The 18,051-nt window shown below is 41.0% G+C and overlaps 1 protein-coding gene across 1 annotated transcript in view; it reads right to left on the reverse strand.

Moving 5' to 3' along the window:
* Positions 1-668: 668 nt before the first annotated feature.
* Positions 669-18,051, reverse strand: part of TPGS2 (tubulin polyglutamylase complex subunit 2) — a 50,411-nt gene continuing 33,028 nt past the window's right edge. Inside the window, exons 3-7 of the mRNA XM_082668329.1 lie at positions 14,001-14,088; positions 11,767-11,895; positions 5,218-5,331; positions 3,267-3,427; positions 669-1,951 (exon numbers count right to left, since the gene is read on the reverse strand). Coding sequence (XP_082524455.1) covers positions 1,721-1,951; positions 3,267-3,427; positions 5,218-5,331; positions 11,767-11,895; positions 14,001-14,088 — 723 coding nt within the window. The 3' untranslated portion in view covers positions 669-1,720. The remainder of the gene's footprint in view (positions 1,952-3,266; positions 3,428-5,217; positions 5,332-11,766; positions 11,896-14,000; positions 14,089-18,051) is intronic.

The following is an 18,051-nucleotide window of genomic DNA, read 5'->3' on the forward strand; positions in this document are numbered from 1 at the left end:
TAGTACTTTTTTTTTTTTTTTTTGCCATACGCGGGCCTCTCGTTGTGGCCTCTCCCATTGCGGAGCACAGGCTCCGGATGTGCAGGCTCAGCGGCCATGGCTCATGGGCCCAGCCACTCTGCGGCATGTGGGATCTTCCCAGACCGGGGCACGAACCCGTGTCCCCTGCATCAGCAGGTGAACTCTCATGCGCCACCAAGGAAGTCCAGTACTTTTAATGGTACTGTTTATCTGAGTTTTGGAGAAAAGGCCCCACATTTTCATTCTGCACTGGGTCCTATATATTGGGTAGCCATTTCCGCTCTTGGGTGCTCTGCTCCTCCTGAGGCAGGTCTCAAATCTTTCCTTGTTGGAACCCCCTTCTGTCTACAGCCCTTTGGGGAGTCCACCTGATTGTCACTGATTTGAAGGCCACCACTGTTTCGTGGCTCCTCTGCTGCTTCATTTATGAAATCCAGAGCTGGACCAGGACTTAAGAAATAATTCAGGGGCTCCATGATCTCTAGAGGAAGGACACCTGCCACAGTGGAAGATGACACAACTTCTCAATTCCCTTCTAACCCTGACTTGGGGAAGCAGCCAAATGCTGGAATCTCTTATCTGGCACTGCTGGTTCTCTCTTTGATGAGTTTTGGCAGAAAAATGCTTCTGGAAGACTAAACCTCAGCTATTATCCTTGACAACTTGGTTCCTCTCTATTCTTTTCTGCTACCCAATGAATTGTTAAGCAATTGTGAGTAGGTAGAGCAGGTGGAGGCTCTTGTCAGCAGTGACTGATCTCATCAAAACTCTGCATGAAGAGTCCTGGCAAAGCAATGCTTGGGAGATTTTATTTTGTTTTGGTTTTAATGGTACAGCAGAATCACCTCTTCTTTTAAAAACAAGTGAGAAAGATAATTTTGGCAAATGTGCAAATATCACATCACAAAACTGGAAACAAGAAGCTTTCTAGGAAACCGATGAAGATGAGAAACTATAGGAAACTGAAAATGAGCAACGCAAGATCTTTGTGGTGAAGGATATAAAGAACATAAAAATGTATATTCAAGGTTTTTCATGGAACATTATAACCCATCAAATTAAGGTATCAATATTCTCTAACAAAATTAACTGATCTGAGGAAGGATAATGCAAAAGTATTCTAATGCAGTGCTGCCCAATAGAACTTTCTGCGATGATAGAAATGTTTGATCATCTCTGTGCTAATACAGAATCCACTAGCCACATGAATACTCCCATTGTGGCTAACATAACTGAGGAACTGAATTTTTAACATGGCTTAAATTTAGCTGCTTTAAAAAGTGGCTACCAATTGAGCAGCATAGTTGTAATGCTTCATAGGTCAAAACCAGTGGTTTCTATGGGGGACTTCTCTAATTACCGCTGAGGGGGTAGGGGGTTGGAGTAGAAAGAGAAGAAAGCTCTTAACAGATCTTCTTGGTCACTTACACAGCACCTTACATTCTCCACAGCTTCCAGAATCAGTAGGTGGTACAACCTGCTGTAAGGGGTATGAGGGAAGGATTCTTGGGGAGACCTGAGTATGCTTTTCCAAGTCCTGGCTCAAGCCAATGGCAGTAAAAAAGGCCTAGGATTTTGTCACTCAGATGGGGAGGGGACTATGGTTCCACACACAGAATCTGAGGCTTGGGCCACGCCTGGGGCATCTGTGCATGGAAATCATCGCTGTGGGGCTGGCAGGGAGCTGGAGGTGGGGCGCTCATTTTCGGACAGGGTTTCCAGAGCCAGAGGAGGATTTAGTGGTGGAAGGAGGAGCTGCAGGCCCTTTCTGGCCACCTGCAGGCTGAACAGACCCTTTCTTTTTGGGGATTAAGGTCTTGTTCTTGCTCTTGAACACTTTGCTGGGATCCAGCTTGTTCACAAAGGAGTCGGTCTCTTCCGTGAGTAGGTTTGTGTTGTAGGTGATGGGTTTATACATGTTGAACCATTGCTGTAAGGCAGAATTAGGCGAGAGGGTCACAATTCAAAGGAGAGGAGTATGTGTTTACGCTCTTCAGGGGAGATACAGGGGTAGAGAGCTGGGGAGATGAGGCAGAGTAAAAGACTTTAGGAAAAACTGCCTCTAAAATCTATTAGCACTTCCTTTAGGTAAAAGGGAAGACACACATTGCTTTATGGGGTCTCATAACCTTTAAACATGAGGACTAAGAATCTGAGTAAATGCGCTTCCTTCTAACCTAGTATGCACTGAGCCTGGTATGCTAGGTCCCAAATCATCAGGGTACAGTGTCCTAATTGTTCTGCCTCCAAACCAGCCACTGCCCATCAGGTGGACTTGGTAGCATCCTTCCCACAGGGAAGGAGCAGACAGAGGCCAGAGCAGGCCTCTACTGAGGGAAGTTGCTTGCTCTCTTCCCTACAGGCTTTCTGGGCAGCTGAGGGCAAAGGGCATCTACATTTATTTTCATTGATCACAACCACCCACTATGTTGCCTGGATGTATGTCACTGTCATGTGACATTTGAGGAAAGTGAGGTCCACTTGATGGGTACATTCATCGAGTCCCTCATTTTTTGCCACCCAGTCAAAAGTTCTTCTAGACACACCTGGTGTTCTCAAACCAGGCAGTATATCAGCATTACCTGACATCTGTATGTTTAAAATGGTGTCTGGATCTATAAATGAGGCACAGCCATACTTTGAAATACTCTATATCATTGAAAAAGACAGCTCTCTCTATATATTGATAGGGAATGAGCTTCAACATGGAGTTAAGTGAAAAGAAGGTGCAGAACAATGTGAATAGTATATCGCACTTGTGATTTAGAGAAAAGGAACCAAAAACTGTATGCATGCATGCATGCTTTCTTTCCAATAAAGTATCTCAGTGAGGGCACAAGAGAAACTAACAGTGGCTCCCTGTGGGGAAGTGGATGGGGAAGCTGGAGAACCAGTGAGTAACAGACTGATTTTTCACTGTTCCTGTATGCATGTACTGCCTATCCAAAATGAATGGTCAAACCTAATCTCCCCCCACCACCAACCCCTTTTCATTAGAAGTTAAAAACTCCCCAGGTGATTCTGAGGATCAGCCAAGTTTGGGACCCATTTAACTAGATTAGTATAAAGTGAGGTTGTCCACCTAAATTGGAAGCACCTGCCTTGCTTATTGAAAATACACGCTCCTGGGCTCAACCCCAGATCTCCTGCATCAGATGAGGAAGCTGGGAATCTGCAATTTAAGCATTTCCTCAGAAGATTCTGATACATTCTACAGTTTGAGATGACAGGTGGTCCCCCCTTACCTTGGCCTGTGGGCTAATGCCATAGCTGGTGAAAGCATACTGCCACTGGGGCAGGCCCAGGTGGGTGATAAGCAGGCGATAATAGGCAGTAAAGGTATCTGTGAGAAAATGCCAGTATAATGCTCTGTCCAGGAACCAGATCTCAGTGTCTTGTGCTAATGCTGAAATAGCAGACAAAGGACATAAAGGAAGGGATGGCTTAACACTTTTTTCCTTGTATCTATAAAGTCAACATCTACTCATGGTTAAAACAAATTTCAATAGTAGAAGGAATGTAAACTATAAGTAAAAGTTCCCTTTTTTCCCTTCAACCTCCCAGTTCTGTTCTCCAGTGGCCACTGTTACTGGCTTCTTTATATTCTTCTACAAATTCTTGATCAGTCAGTCGACTGATCTGTCTGCTGGGCTTTGGCCATCTGTGCATTCAGGCGATCTAAGCAGCACTCCTTTCTTGTGCGGACTCAACACTCTCCCTCCCCCAATAGGTACATACTGTGGTCTCAGCCTTCCTGATGGAGAGGCACTCTGTCTGAACAGTTCTGGCTTTCTCAGGTCTGTCAGGAATTAGAAGTGCTGTGAGACACCACCATGGAGGAGCCCAGACCAGCTTCCTCTCCTGGGACTCCTGCCTGTGCGGCTGTGTGATGTGCTGGTTGAGCTGAAGCAGGCACTATTGTACCAGCTCCTGCCTCACGCTTGCTTCTGACCGTCCATTCTTAGTACTCCTAGTTCATCTCCTAGGCCTCTCCTATTTCATCTCCTGTCTAATGGCTGTAACATCTCCCTAAGTGGCCTCCATCCTCCAGTACCTTCCACTTCCATTTCTGCTTGTGGTCACATTTTCATTTGAATCCTGCCATACTTCTGCTAAATAACCTTGACTCCCCACCTACTTCCACGTAACATCCAAACCCCTTCACCTGGCTTTCAAAACTCCACATGAGAGGGAATCACAGGGCTTCTGGTGTCATCTCCTCCTCATCCACAAGATGAACCACGTGGCCAATGAACTGGAATTGTCATTCCCCCCAAATCAGGTGCATTCTCTCATGGCATTGAGTATTTTAACTTTTTTTTTTTTTTTTACCCATATCCCTTTGCTTGGATGCCCCCTTTTGCCCCACACCCCACACCCCCCATATCTCATTCAGACCTCTACTTCAAGATGCAGCTCATTAGTTGCGGCTCACTGGCTCCTTAGTTGTGGCACACGAGCTCTTTAGTTGTGGCCCCACATGCTGCAACTAAGACCCGGTGCAACCAAATAGATAAATAAATAAATATTTTTTTTTTAAAAAAAGATGCGCCTCAAAGGCTACTTCACAAAGACTCCTCCAGCTGGAGATGATCTCTCCTTTCCCCCAGAGGTAAACCCTGGTGTGTCTTCTCACCCTTTGCAGGCAGAAAGCTACTTGAAGAGGGCTGGACATTGTCCAACTCTGTAGTTCCTAGGGACTGAACTGCTGTTAGGGGGCCAGGCGGTGCCCACTGCTCAAGAAGCCAGAGCCTTCTTCTCTTGATTTCCCATCTGGGATCTTAGTTTGAGGTCTAGTAATTCAGATTTTTATTGCTGTTAATTGGCCTACATAAATACGTGTAAAAGAAAGACAATGTTTTTCCTGGATGCTTTTCTAATGCATGAGCCTGCTAGAGGAGTTATAAACAGAATGACTATTTCTTTTAGCATTTATTCACTTATTATCCTAATGTTATTATTTTGCAGTAACTCACAAGTGACACAAATGACAATAGCTTAAAAAGACTCTAGTAATTGGCCTGGAGGGGGATGCTCAGAGAGGACCAAAGGGGTTTTCTGGGTCTTGGCATCTACAAGAGACCCAGCAGCACCTCAGGAGGTCAGGGAAGAGCATGCCTTTTGTGTGATGGCTGGAGAGCAAGGTCAGCCAAGGCCATTCCCAAGCTACAGGACCATGCCTGCCATGATTCTTACCTGGTTTCCCTCTTTTGTAGACAAGGCAAACCTTCCCATTTCCGTTGCAAGGATCCAGCTCAAATATTACACTGCGAGAATCAAAGTGAGGCTTCTCTGGCTGGTTCTCACTAGCTGCAAACCCAGAAGTTAATGGTAATGTTCAAACACACTCAGCTCAAACATACTTATTCATCCAGCTTTGCTTGGATGAAAAAAAAACAGAGGGAAAAAAAGCCTTATCTCAAACATATTCTTAACTATTATTTTCAAATGTGGACCAAATGTATTCTATACTCTAAATGTCCTGGGTCTTATTCATGGTCTAAGCCTCTGTCTGGGCTCCCCTACCACCAACAGAGTGTCATGGAATCTGGGGAAGGGGGCATGAGGACAGCAAACTGAACTTCTTGGGAGTGGGACTACGTAAGTCAGAGTAATCTGAACAACTTTTTTCTTTTTCCCCAGATACATGGTTTCCCCTCGTTTATAGCACTTCATGATCTTTTGATTAGAATCCTTTTTCCTCTGTCTAAAATGTATATTCGTGGCATGTTATGTTTATTTCTATTATAACATTATAATTAATGCTAAGTCTGGCTCTGTTAGAAATACCTACCTAGAAACGAAATACCATGATGTAACAGAAAAAAAGATAAATTCTTAGAAATGCAACCATCAGAAACCTTCTCTCCTGCTTCTTTCATTATAGTAATTATGCAATAATGATTAGCATTAGTGACTAGAGTAGAAAGTGTTTAACAAACCTAGGAGAGATTGGATAAAACAGAGTATATAAAAATAATATTTTTGATTTACACATATACCCATACATATAATTTTACATAAATGCATAAATATTTACATTTCTAAATAAGAAGACTTTTTGTGTTTTTTTTGTTTCTTTCTTTAACATGGTTTTACCCTCCCCTGGCGGTTATACCTTCATATTCTTCATCTCATATGGTCCTAGGCAGACATATAGGTATACATTTAAATTTTGTGAGATCATTTACTATATAAAAATGGGATACCACACATGTTACCTGAATCTTACTTTCTATACAGTAATACAATGTGGAAAGCCCTCTAAGGGTTGTAACTCTAATGCATTCTTTTTAATGGCTGCCTGACAGTCTGTGGGAGTGGATGCACCCTAATTTATCCTGTGAGCCACCTATTGATAGGGGGCCAATATTATTCTGCTACAAATGCTACAGTAATCATCTCTGTACCTGTCCCTTTGTTCTGGTGTTTTTGTTATATGGCTAGACACCCTGAAGTATTATAGAATGGACATTGCCAGACTGCTTTTTGAAAAGGCCTTTGTTTTTGAAAGATATTTTCATGGGGTATAGAATTCTAGGTTGACAATTTTTTCCTTTGAGTATTTTAACTTTTTTTTAATCAAATGAATTTGCTTAAAGAATATTTTATTTTTAAATTTTTAATGTATTTATTTTTTATTCCGGTCTAACAGCATGATTTTCCTCTGATTGTTTCTTTCTTTCTTTTTATTGGAGGATAGTTGATTTACAATGTTGTGTTAGTTTCAGGTGTACAGCAAAGTGAATCAGTTATACATATATCCACTCTTTTTTAGATTCTTTTCCTATATAGGTTATTACAGAGTATTGAGTAGAGTTTCCTGTGCTATACAGTAGGTCCTTATTAGTTATCTATTTGATATATAGTAGTATGTATATGTCAATCCCAATCTCCCCATTTATCCCTCCCCCTTCCCTGAGTATTTTATCTTGATTGAATTGTTTCCAATGAGAAATATGCTATTATCCTTATCTTTGCTCCTTTGTATGGAATTGTCTTTTTCCACTGACTGCTTTTAAGATTTTCTCTTTATCCCTGATTTTGAGCAATTTGATTATGTTTCCTAGTATTGTTTCTTCATGTTTCTTGTTCCTGGCTTGTTAAGCTTCTTAGATATGGTTTAAGTTTCCAAGTAACTGGTACAGTTTTGAGCCACTATTTCTTCAAATAGTATTTCCTGGTCCATCCCCCACTTTTCAGGGACTCCAATTATACATACATTATACCATTTGTTGTCCCTCAGTTCACTGATGCTATTTTGATTAAAATAATTTTTTATTTTCTTTCTGTGTTATTTTGGATTGTCTATTGTTATGTCTTTAAGTTCTCCAGTCTTTTCTTTGGCAATATCTAAACTATTGTTAGTCCCATCCAGTGTATTTTTCATCTCAGAAACTAGTTTCATCTCTAAAAGTTAAGTTTGGATTTGTTTTTTCCTATCTTCCATGTCTGTACTAAGTTTTTGGACATATAGAATACAGTAATGACTGTTTTAAAGTCTGTATCTGCTAATTCTAAACTGTATCTCAATTCTGGATTGGTTTCAATTAATTTTTCTCCTCATTATGGTCATTTTTTCCTGCTTTTTTGCATACCTGGTAATCTTTGATTGGATGCCAGAAATTGTTAGTTTTGCATTGTTGAGTGCTTGCTATTTTTATATTTCTATAAATATTGTTGAACTTTGTTCTGTGACACAGTTAAATTACTTGAAAACAGATACTTTCAGGTCTTGTGCTTAGTATTTGACAGGCAGAACCCAAGGCAGCATTTAACCTAGGGCTAATTTTTTCCCCATTACTGAGGCAGGACCCTTCTGAGTACTCTACCTAATTCTATGTAAGCCATGAGGTGTTTCAACCTGGACAGTAGAAATGGACACTATTCCTGGTTCAGTGTGAGTACCAGGCATTGTTCCCTCTAATCTTCTTGGGTGGTTTTGTCCCTGGCCTTGGGTAGTATCTTCACATGTGTGTGCTCATCAGTTCTTTCCTGAATACTTGAGGACACTCTGCAGATCTCTGCAGTTCTCTCTCTATGCAGCTCATTCCTCTCTGTTACTCAGTCCTGTGAACTCTACCTGTCTTCATCCAGCTGGGCTCTTAGTTATGTCTTCTCAACAGGTACAACAGGTTCTCCTTGGGTTCCCTTCTCTATGCTGTCGACTGGAAACTTTCAGATAATAAGCTAGTGTTCACCTCATTTGCTTCCCATCATTCAGAGCTCATCATTCTTCCCTGTCTCATGGTCAGTATCTTGACAACATCCATTGTTTTATATATTTTGTCTGTTTTTGGTTTTTTTGTTGTTCCAGGTGGGAAGATAAATCTGGCCTCTACTATTCCATCTTGGATGAAATAAAAAGTCCAGACTGTAGGCTCCCACCAAGTTTTAGCAGCCTTGACTGATGCTGACTGGGGTCTGCCCTCAGGTGAAAAGTTATAAAAATAGGAAAATCATTCAGTGTGGTTCCCTTGTGCCATTTGTAGATGCCACTCCAGTTTCTGCTTATTTTTGGTTACTCTCCAGTCCTTTTAGGTAATTATTTTAAAAGTTTCCCCAGAGTTTAGAGTATTATCTGCACAAGTCCTGATCTGGTAAAAGGTAGTATGCCATATGGCCAGAATCATAAGGTCAAATATACAATGTCACAAATAAATTTGTAGTGTTTCAAGCCATTAAATTTTTGGTAATCTGTTATACATGAATAGAAAACCAATACACCAAGACACTCTGTTTCCCCCAACAAGGCATACTATTTCTTTCCTAGAGTAGGATGAGGGCTTCCACTTTCTACTTCCTTTCCTCTTTGTCCTACATTTTCTTTTAAAAGGACTCTCTGGAACATTCCTTGTATCAGTTGCTAGGGCTACTGTAGCAAAGTACCACAAACTGAATGGCTTGAATAGCAGAAATTTGTTATCTCACGCTTCTGGAGGCCACAGATCCAAGGTCAAGGTTGGTTCCTTTTGAGGGCTGTGGAGAAGAATCTGTTCTATGCCTCTCCCCTAGCTCCTGGTGGTTTGCTTGCAACTTTTAGCTTTCCTTGGTATGTAGAAGTACCACCCCATCTCTGTCTTCATCTTCACATGGCTTTCTTTTCTATCTGTATCTCCAAATTTCCCCTTTTAAAAGGTTGTCAGTCATATTGGATTAGGGCTCCACCCAACTCCAATATGACCTCACCTTACCTACTTACTTCTATAATGTCCCTATTTCCAAATAAGGTCACAGTCTGAGGGAGTGAGGTTAGGACTTCAATATATGAATATTTCCAGGGGGAAGGGACACAATTTAACGCATAAAGCTCTTATATCTTGCCTCTCTCCTTTCTGTTAGGTTTAGCTGAGGGTATATGTTTAGACATATTCTGTGCACTATGTCCCCTTTTTTTCCAAGAGTTCTTATGTAAAAGTTGTATACATTCCTGGATATTAAGATTTAATTAAGTCTTTCTCTTTCATAGGAGGTTCACTAATCTCTTGTTTCTTTTCCTCTTTATATATCTGCATCTTGAGATCTCCATTCCGTTTCATCTGTCTTTTGGTTGGAGTATTTCTGTTCTTAAAGTTTTACACATCCTTTAATATTCTTCTAATAACCTGAGAGGTATGTTTCATCTGTATATATAGGACTCTTGATTTTCACTTTTTCTCTCAGTAACCTATGTTTTTTTTTACTGCCTTCTAGTTTCCACTGTTGCAGGTGAGAAGTCTGATGTCAGTCTGATTATTCTCTCTTCACAAGTAATTTGTTATTTTTGCCTAGAAGCTTGTGATTTTTTTCTGCATCATGTAATGCCTAGGTGTCTGTTTTCTCCTGAATTCAATTTGTCTAGGAGAGCCCTTTCAATCTGCAGATTGAATAAAAGTTTTTGTTTATTACTGTTTATTTATTATTCCCTTTCCAGCTTTTTTTCTCTTTTTGAGCACCTGTAATTCCAATGGAAGGTCACCTGGATGTATTTTCTATTTCTCTCACCCTCCACCTTTTCACTCATTTCTCCTTTTAAAATTTATTTATCTGTCCTTTTAGATATTTCTTGCACTTGCTTTTTCAGGCTACTAACTCAGGTCTCAATATTTATCCTTGTCTTCAATTCATCTAGTCAGTTGTTTAATCAAGAATTTTTACTTTTTTTCTATAGGAAGTCTTTGTGCTGTCTTAAATGCCCTTAAGTGTTCTTGTTTTTATTTAGGTTTTCATCTGTGTCCTCTAGCAGTGTTATTTCTCTGGTTGTGTATTCTGATATTGCTTCCTGATTGTCCTCTTTCTAACTGCTGAGTCCCCTGAGAAAAGTCAGCATTTTTCTACTTAAGTTAATGAAACTTAGGTCTAATTGTTGGACTATCCTAAAAAGCATGAACTCAGAAGGTGCCAGAAGCCCACGTGGTTTTTATCCCCATCAGTATGTAGGACAGTGTGGTCTCTACCCCTACCTGTCCTTTGCTGAGGTCCCTTGAAATCCTATCATCTAGTCTACCTTTATCTACCAGCGTCAAAAGCAGGGTACACCCATTCTACTTATTTAACAACTCCTTTGCCTTTTAGGGGTTAGAGAGCCCCAGTATACACATATGAAGCAAATGTGACCTTCTCCCCATCCTTGAGGATTCCACACATTTCTAAGTGATAAACTCTTCCCAGGGCCCAACACTTTCCAGGCTCAGCTCTTGTACTCCTCCTCCTATTGTGCAGCTGCTTGTCCAGTTGAAGGAGAAAGCCTTGCATCAGTTCTCTCTGTCAGAATTTCAATGCACTCCAAGGCATTAGTATTGGAGACACTAGTTGCCTACTGAATATTCATTCTCCCTTTTTAAAACTCCAGTTCTGTTTGATGAGGCAATACTACATAGCTAAAAATACTTATCTCCTCAAATTCACTTGCACTATGGGTAACCTTTTTGACTCTATTCTGGCGAATGGTTATTGGGAGGGGCTTCTGGAAAAACTATTATTTTTCTGACAAAAAGGAAACTAGTCTGCCAAGAGACAGTTATTTTGCCCTTTACTCTTCTTTTTCCTGCCTGGAACATAGACTTGAAGCTTGGAGGTAGAGACCACATTCTTCAAACATGAGGATGAAAACCAAACAAACACAAAGGCTGGTGCGCCAGGAATCCAGAGGGAGACTTTATCATTGAGTTTCTCAAGCAGCTACACCAGCCTAGTTCCAGATTTCTTATTATGAGAAAAATAAACTATTTAAACATTGTAATGGGGGGTCTGTTATATGCAGCCAAACACAGTTCTGACTGAAGTCCTCACTTATACATAGTTGATCATAGCTTTAGCAGCCATTTGAATTATAAGCCATTTCAATCAGAAGTGGCAAAGAGCCTGAAGGGAGGAAGGGAGCTGCATTTAGACTGTCACGGTCCCTGAAACCTCTCAATACTGAAATGTGGAGTGAAGTTTAATCTGTAACATTCATTCACTTACCAGGTATTCATTAACTGCCTACTATGTGCCAGGGACTGAAGTGGGTGCTGGAAACAAAGATCCCAACCCTGGCATTTTCTTCATGAAAATTTCCTTTTTTGACACAGGCTGGGTTTTTTTTGTTTTTTTTTTTGTTTTTTTTTTAACCTTACTTCCATGGTTCAGAGAAGCCATAAATGGGAAGGGTTGGGTTTAGGGGAACATGTAACAATGCCACAATTTCTTCCTATTATTTTCAACATTATAAAATGGAAACAAGCAGGCTGATTTCTAACTCAAAGCAGAAGTCCCTCTAGTTACCTTCTTGTGTATCGTCCTCCAGGTCTGCAAGAGTTGGTGCGTTAGGAAGTGAGTACAGGGAAGACTGGTTGAGTTGAGTCAGTTTTGAGATGCTGTTAATTGCCATGCTGCCCAATGGAATGGTATGTTCTATGGGAATGTTAACAAAAAGAATTACATGGAGTAATAAGCTAGTTACCATGGTCATCAGAAGGGCTTCTGCTTGAGTAACTTAAGCCCAGCTATTATTTGATCCCAGGGTTGAGGAATTGAATGGAAAGTGGAAAGGAGAGAATCAATGCACTACATGCTCCAAAGCACCAGCCTTTTATGCAAAAAAAAAAAAAAAGCAAACAGCTGGGGCCATGAGTGAAGAGTCCCCACTGCATGTGTTAGGGTGGAGCACCAAAGGAAATTTTAAAAGGGGATTCTCAAAAAGAACTGGCAATTCTAGGGTAGGGGCCCTAGTTTGAAGAGCAAAGGACTTAAAAAATGTTTTTGCTCCCGCCATCCCTTGAATGAAGGGTTATACTTTCCAAAGGAGTAACAGCTTTGATTATATAACTGACTGCTTCTACCCTTCTTGTCATAAGCTTTCACTATGGAAACTATCTCCCCCTCTACTTATCATTTTTTCTTACTCAACGGAGCAAACTGTCTTGAAAGGCTTCTTGCTTGGTTCAGTCTTCTGTAATTCAGGTATAAACAAGAAATAGGCAGACTATGTATTTTCCTTATCTATCATACAGAATTCTTATAATATAGGGTGCTGGACATGGGATGGCACACAAAGACTTGGACATATGACTGCTAAAAAACTGGAATAACTTAAGGCAATAAAACAGCTGGTGTACAGACCATGGAATGTCCAAGAAAAGACCACTAAGGAGGTAAACATTGGAAGCTGCCTTTGCTGGCTTTTCTGATAATGATTTTAGCCATCCAGTAAAGAATGGGTACAGCAATGGGGATAAGGATAAGAAGATGGGTTGGGAGGATTACATTAAAAAAAGTATTAGTAATGAATAGGGACTCATTCATAAAACCTTCATGAAATGTTTCTTTTCTGATGCAGGCTTCTGAAGGGGCTAGCCTGTCTCCGTGATGTGGGCAAGGGAAAATGTGACAGTCACTCTAGCCTCTGTCCACTCTCTCTGTTGCTCCAGACTCCAAAGGCCATGGCCATGAGGGTTTCTGATATTGGTGACAACAATGGTTTCTAGACCATCGGAGGAAATGATTCTAAGCCAGAAGTTCATGTTAAATGCTTAGTAGTAAGCTATAAAATATGCCCCTGGTCAGCTGCGAGAAAAACAGGAAGGTTTGGGGAGTCACCAAAACAAGGGAACCTAGGAGGTAGCAGCAATGAAGGGGAGGAGTCAGTTCTGCAGATTTGCTGTGTCACAGAAGTGACTGCACTCTTAGTGGCAGTAAGGAGAGGTATAGGCTGATTCCCAAGGACCAAAGTAGATCTGGGGATGTGGCTGCAGTTTGGAGATAATAAAGTCCTCTTGAGGACAGGGCAGTCTGTGTCAGGAATGAACTGGACTCCAGGGGCTAGATCTGGATTTCCTAGTCTGTGGAATGTTACTAGAGTCTTCACCTGAATGTGCAGCACTGACTTTCATGCCTGCATAGTACCTGAATCTCTGACATGTACCAAGGTGCGATTTCCCACATTCACGATAGAAATGTTTATCCTGGATGTATTTAATACCAAGGATGATGGCCTGTGAACTAAAGCGGTTGATGACTCAGGCTGAGGAGATGTGAGGCAGAGAAGGAAAGGCTCTGGTCTGAGGGTCAGCGGTCCAGACCTCGGAGCCCTGAGGCCTCCACCATGCTGGGAATGAAGGAAGGAGCCCCTCTTATGACCACCAGAGGCTGTCACTGCAGCTCATCCTGAGGAGACTGCTCCAAGGTGGAATCCTCAGAGGATTTAAGTTCGAGGTGGCTCAGGATTTTTGTGTAGTGACTAATCTTTCCCTCCACCTCATGCCAACAAGAAGCCTCTAAATTGAGCTTCCAGTTAAGTACTGGGTAGACCCTGGCACGGGGGCTGGGGAGGCAGTGGGTGATGCAATGATGGCATGTGTTAGCTTTGGGAGATAATCACAGCTTCTGGACACTGCACTTTAGAAGAACCCACAAAAACTGTCCAGATTCAGACTCATAAGTTGTAAAGGCCCTCAGAGTTGTCTCATCTAACCTCTCAGCCAGGGAAATGTTCCTCTACAGCAAGGAGGCTGACTCACCATCCAGCTTCACATTCCATGTCATGTGGAAGCCATTGGTCATCAGGTAAAAGTTTTTCAGATCCTCAGGCAGCACACAGTTATTTTTCTAGAACCACAAAGAAGCAGACTGTTAGGTCAGGGCTGGGAAGGAGGGCGTAGGGCTATGCCTCAAAGCATCTGGGGATGCTATTTACTGTGTTTCAGAGCCCCAAAATAGACAAACTCTGAATAATTACCTGTAAAACTCTATTGGAGAGTTCTGGTTTGAGACGGCAACAAAGCAGCCTCCTCCACTCACCTCGTTTCACTGACACACTGAATCTACAGCTACAAATTGAACAACAATCCCTCTGAAAGAAATCCAGAAACTAGCTGAGCGACTCCTACGCATCGACTGAACAAGAAGACACACTGAAATGGGTATGAGAGGCTGATCACAACCTTGCTATAAAACCCACTCCCGGCAGGGCGACACGCAATGAGGAGGGAACTCACAACTCCTGGATTCTCCCTGAGGAGCAAAGGGCTTGGACCCTACATCTAGCACCCCAACTTTTAAGACTTCCACCTGAGAGATGGGCCTCCATAACATCTAGCTCTGAAAGCCAGTGGGGTTTGGGTCCAAGAGACCCATAAGGCTGTAGTGAACTAAGAGATAGTTCTTAATGGGCTCTCATGGACTTACCATGGACATACCCCCAGGGCCCAGTACAGAGGCAGCAGACTAAAATGCCCAGTCTTTTCATTAAAGAAGCCTATTTGCTTATCTTAAAAGCTTTGGCCTGAGGGGGCAGGCTTTTAATTTAGTACACATCTAGATGCCAACTGTAATCCTCTCCAAAGACCAGGGAGGCTAGTGGGCACCATACCATCTTCATGCTCTCCTTCTGCCTCACTAGCAGGTATCTCCTGGAAAGGAGCTTATACACACGTCTGGCACCCCAGCTTTTGCAGTTACTGCCCAGGGGACATACCTCTTGATTGCCTGGCTCTGCTGGCCAACAAGGCTTATGTTCCTGGGTCCCACAGGACTCTAATAAACAGAGTAGCAGATGTTAAGCTATGCCACCAGGGCACAGGGCAGAGGCAGCAGACTGAAATGCCCAGTATGTAAGTGAAAGAGGCCTATTTATAGATCTTAACTGCAGCCTGAGGGTCAGGCTTATAATTTAACAACATCTAGGGGCCAACTGCAATCCTCTCCAGAGACTGGGGAGGCCAGTGGGTGCCGTCTCTGCGCTCTCCCTTTGCCCTGCCCTGGGTCACCAGTGTTTCTATGAATGGAGGTTGTGCAAACAGCTGGTGCTCCAGCTTTTGTGGCTGCTGCTCAGAGGACACATCCCTTGATATCTGGCTCTGGTGAGCAGCACGGCTTGTGTTCATGGGCTCAACTGCATGGTAGCAAACAAAGAAATAGTTCTTAACTTGCTATCCCCCTAGGGCTCAGTGCAGAGGGAGCAGACAGAATGCCCATCTCTCAGTCTTCCCCTGAAAGAGGTATACGGGCATACTTTAAAAGTTGCTGCCTGAGTGTCCAGCTTCCAATCAGCCTGCATCTAGGTGCTGAGATCCTTCTCTTTGGGACACTGACAGGTCTTGGTATACCCACAACTACTGGGAGCCACTAAGAACAAAGTAGGCTGGACATTGACAAAGGTTTGAGAGACAACCAAGAGCCACGGAAGGGTTGAATAATAAGGTTCATCTCTTACATGAGGCCACTCCTTCAAGACTGGCTATTGTATCTAATGCATAGAAACCAACATAGAGAGTCAAAAAAATGAAGAAAGAGAGGAATATATTCCAAGTGAAAGAATTAGATAAAACCCCAGGAAAAGACCTTAATGAAATTAAGATAAATAATTTTTACCTGATAAAGAGCTCAAATAATGTCATAAAGATGCTCACAGAGGTCAGGGAAACAATACATGAACAAAGTGAGAATTTCAACAAAAAGAAAATATAAGAAAGTACTAAACAGAAACCACAGAGGTGAAGGATACAATAACTGAGCTGAAAAATTCAATAAAGGGGTTCAACAGCAGACTAGATGACGTGAAAGAATCAGGGAACTAGAAGCAGTGTATTGGAATTCATTCAATCAGACCAGCTAAAAGAAAAAAGAATAAGAAAGAGTGAATAGAGTTTAAAGGACTTATGGGACAACATCAAGCAGATCAATATTCACATTTATAGGGGTGTCAGAAGAAGAGAGAGAGAAAGGGGCAGAAAACTTATTTGAAGAAATAATGGATGAAAACTTCCCTAACCTGGGAAAAGAAACAGACTACCTGGAAATAAATCCAGGAATCCCAGAGTTCCAAAAAAGAAGAATCCAAAGAGACATTATAATTAAATTGTCAAAAGTTAAAGGAGAAAATCTTAAAAGGAGCAAGAGAAAAACAACTTGTTATGTACAAGGGAACCCCCATAAGACTATCAGCAAATTTTTAGGTAGAAACTTGGCAGGCCAGAAGAGGGTGGCACAATATATTCAATGTGCTGCAAGAAAAAAAAAACAACCTGCCAACCAGGAATACTCTACCTGGAAAAGCTGTCCTTCAGAATTTAAGGAGAAATAAAATTTTCCAGATAAGCAAAAGTTGAAGGAGCTCATCACCACTAGACCAGCCTTACAACAAATGTTAAAGGGAGTTCCTTAAGGTGAAACAAAAGGGTGCTAATTGGTAACAGGAAAAAATATGAAAATATAAATCTCACTGGCAAAAGTAAATGTATAGTTAAATTCAGAATAATCTAATGTTGTCATGGTGGTGGGTCAATCACTTATAGATATAGCATGAAGATTAAAAGACAGAGTAAAGTAACTATAGTAAAATACACTATATTTTAGTAGTAAAAAAAACTATAACTACCATAATTTGTTAATGGATACACAAGATAAAAAAATGTAAATTGTGACACCTTTTAAAATGTGTGGTGGGAAGAGTAAAAATGTAAAGCTTTAAAATGCATTCAAACAAGCTGTTATCAGCTTAAAATAGACTGTTACATTTAAATATAATCCTCATGGTGATCACAGAGCAAAAACCCATAACAGACACAGAAAAGATAAAGAAAAAGGAGTCTAAGCACAGCATTACCAAAAATCATCAAATCACAAAGGAAGCAAGAGAAGAAGAAAGAAATAGAAGAATTACAAAATAGCTAGAAATAGCTATGGGGATACTGATGGGGAAAAAATGAAGAAAATACAAATAAATGGAAAGATATTCCATGTTCATGTTTTGGAAGAATTAATATTGTTATGTCCATACTCCCCAAAGCAAACTACAGATTCAATACAATCCCTATCAAACTTCCAATGGCATTTTTCTCAGAAATAGAACAATCATAAAATTTGTAGGGAACCACAAAAGACCTCAAATAGCCAAAACAATCTTGAGAAAGAAGAACAAAGCTGGGGGAATCACTCTCCTTGATTTCAAACTGGAGTAGGAAGGGAGAGTAATCAAAACAGTATATTGGCATAAAAACAGACACACAGATCAACAGAACAGAACAGAGACCCAGAAATAAACCCACACATACATGGTCAATGAATTTATGACAAAGGAGTCAAAAATACACAATGGGGAAAGAACAGTCTCTTCAATAAATGGTGTTGGGAAAACTGGACAACCACATGCCAAAGAATGAAACTGGACCACTATCTTACACCATATACAAAAATCAACTCAAAATCGAGTTAAGACTTGAATGTTAGACTTGAAATCATAAAATTTCTAGAAGAAAACATAGGTACAAGCTCCTTGACATTGGTCTTGACAATAATGTTTTGGATTTGACACCAAAAACAAAGGCAACAAAAGCAAAAGTAAACAAGTGGGACTATATCAAACTAAAAACCTTCTGCATAGCAAAGTAAACCATCAACAAAATGAAAAGAGAACCTAGATAAGAGGAGAAAATATTCACAATTTTCACTGATTGTGAAAATTCGCTGATAAGAGGTTAATATCCAAAATATATAAAGAACTCATACAACAATAGGAAAAAAATGAAACAAGCTGATTAAAAAATGGACAGATTTTTCCAAAGAAGTCAT

This window comes from Grampus griseus, assembly GCF_964374135.1.
Source record: "Grampus griseus genome assembly, chromosome: 12".
Taxonomy (NCBI): Eukaryota; Metazoa; Chordata; class Mammalia; order Artiodactyla; family Delphinidae; genus Grampus; species Grampus griseus.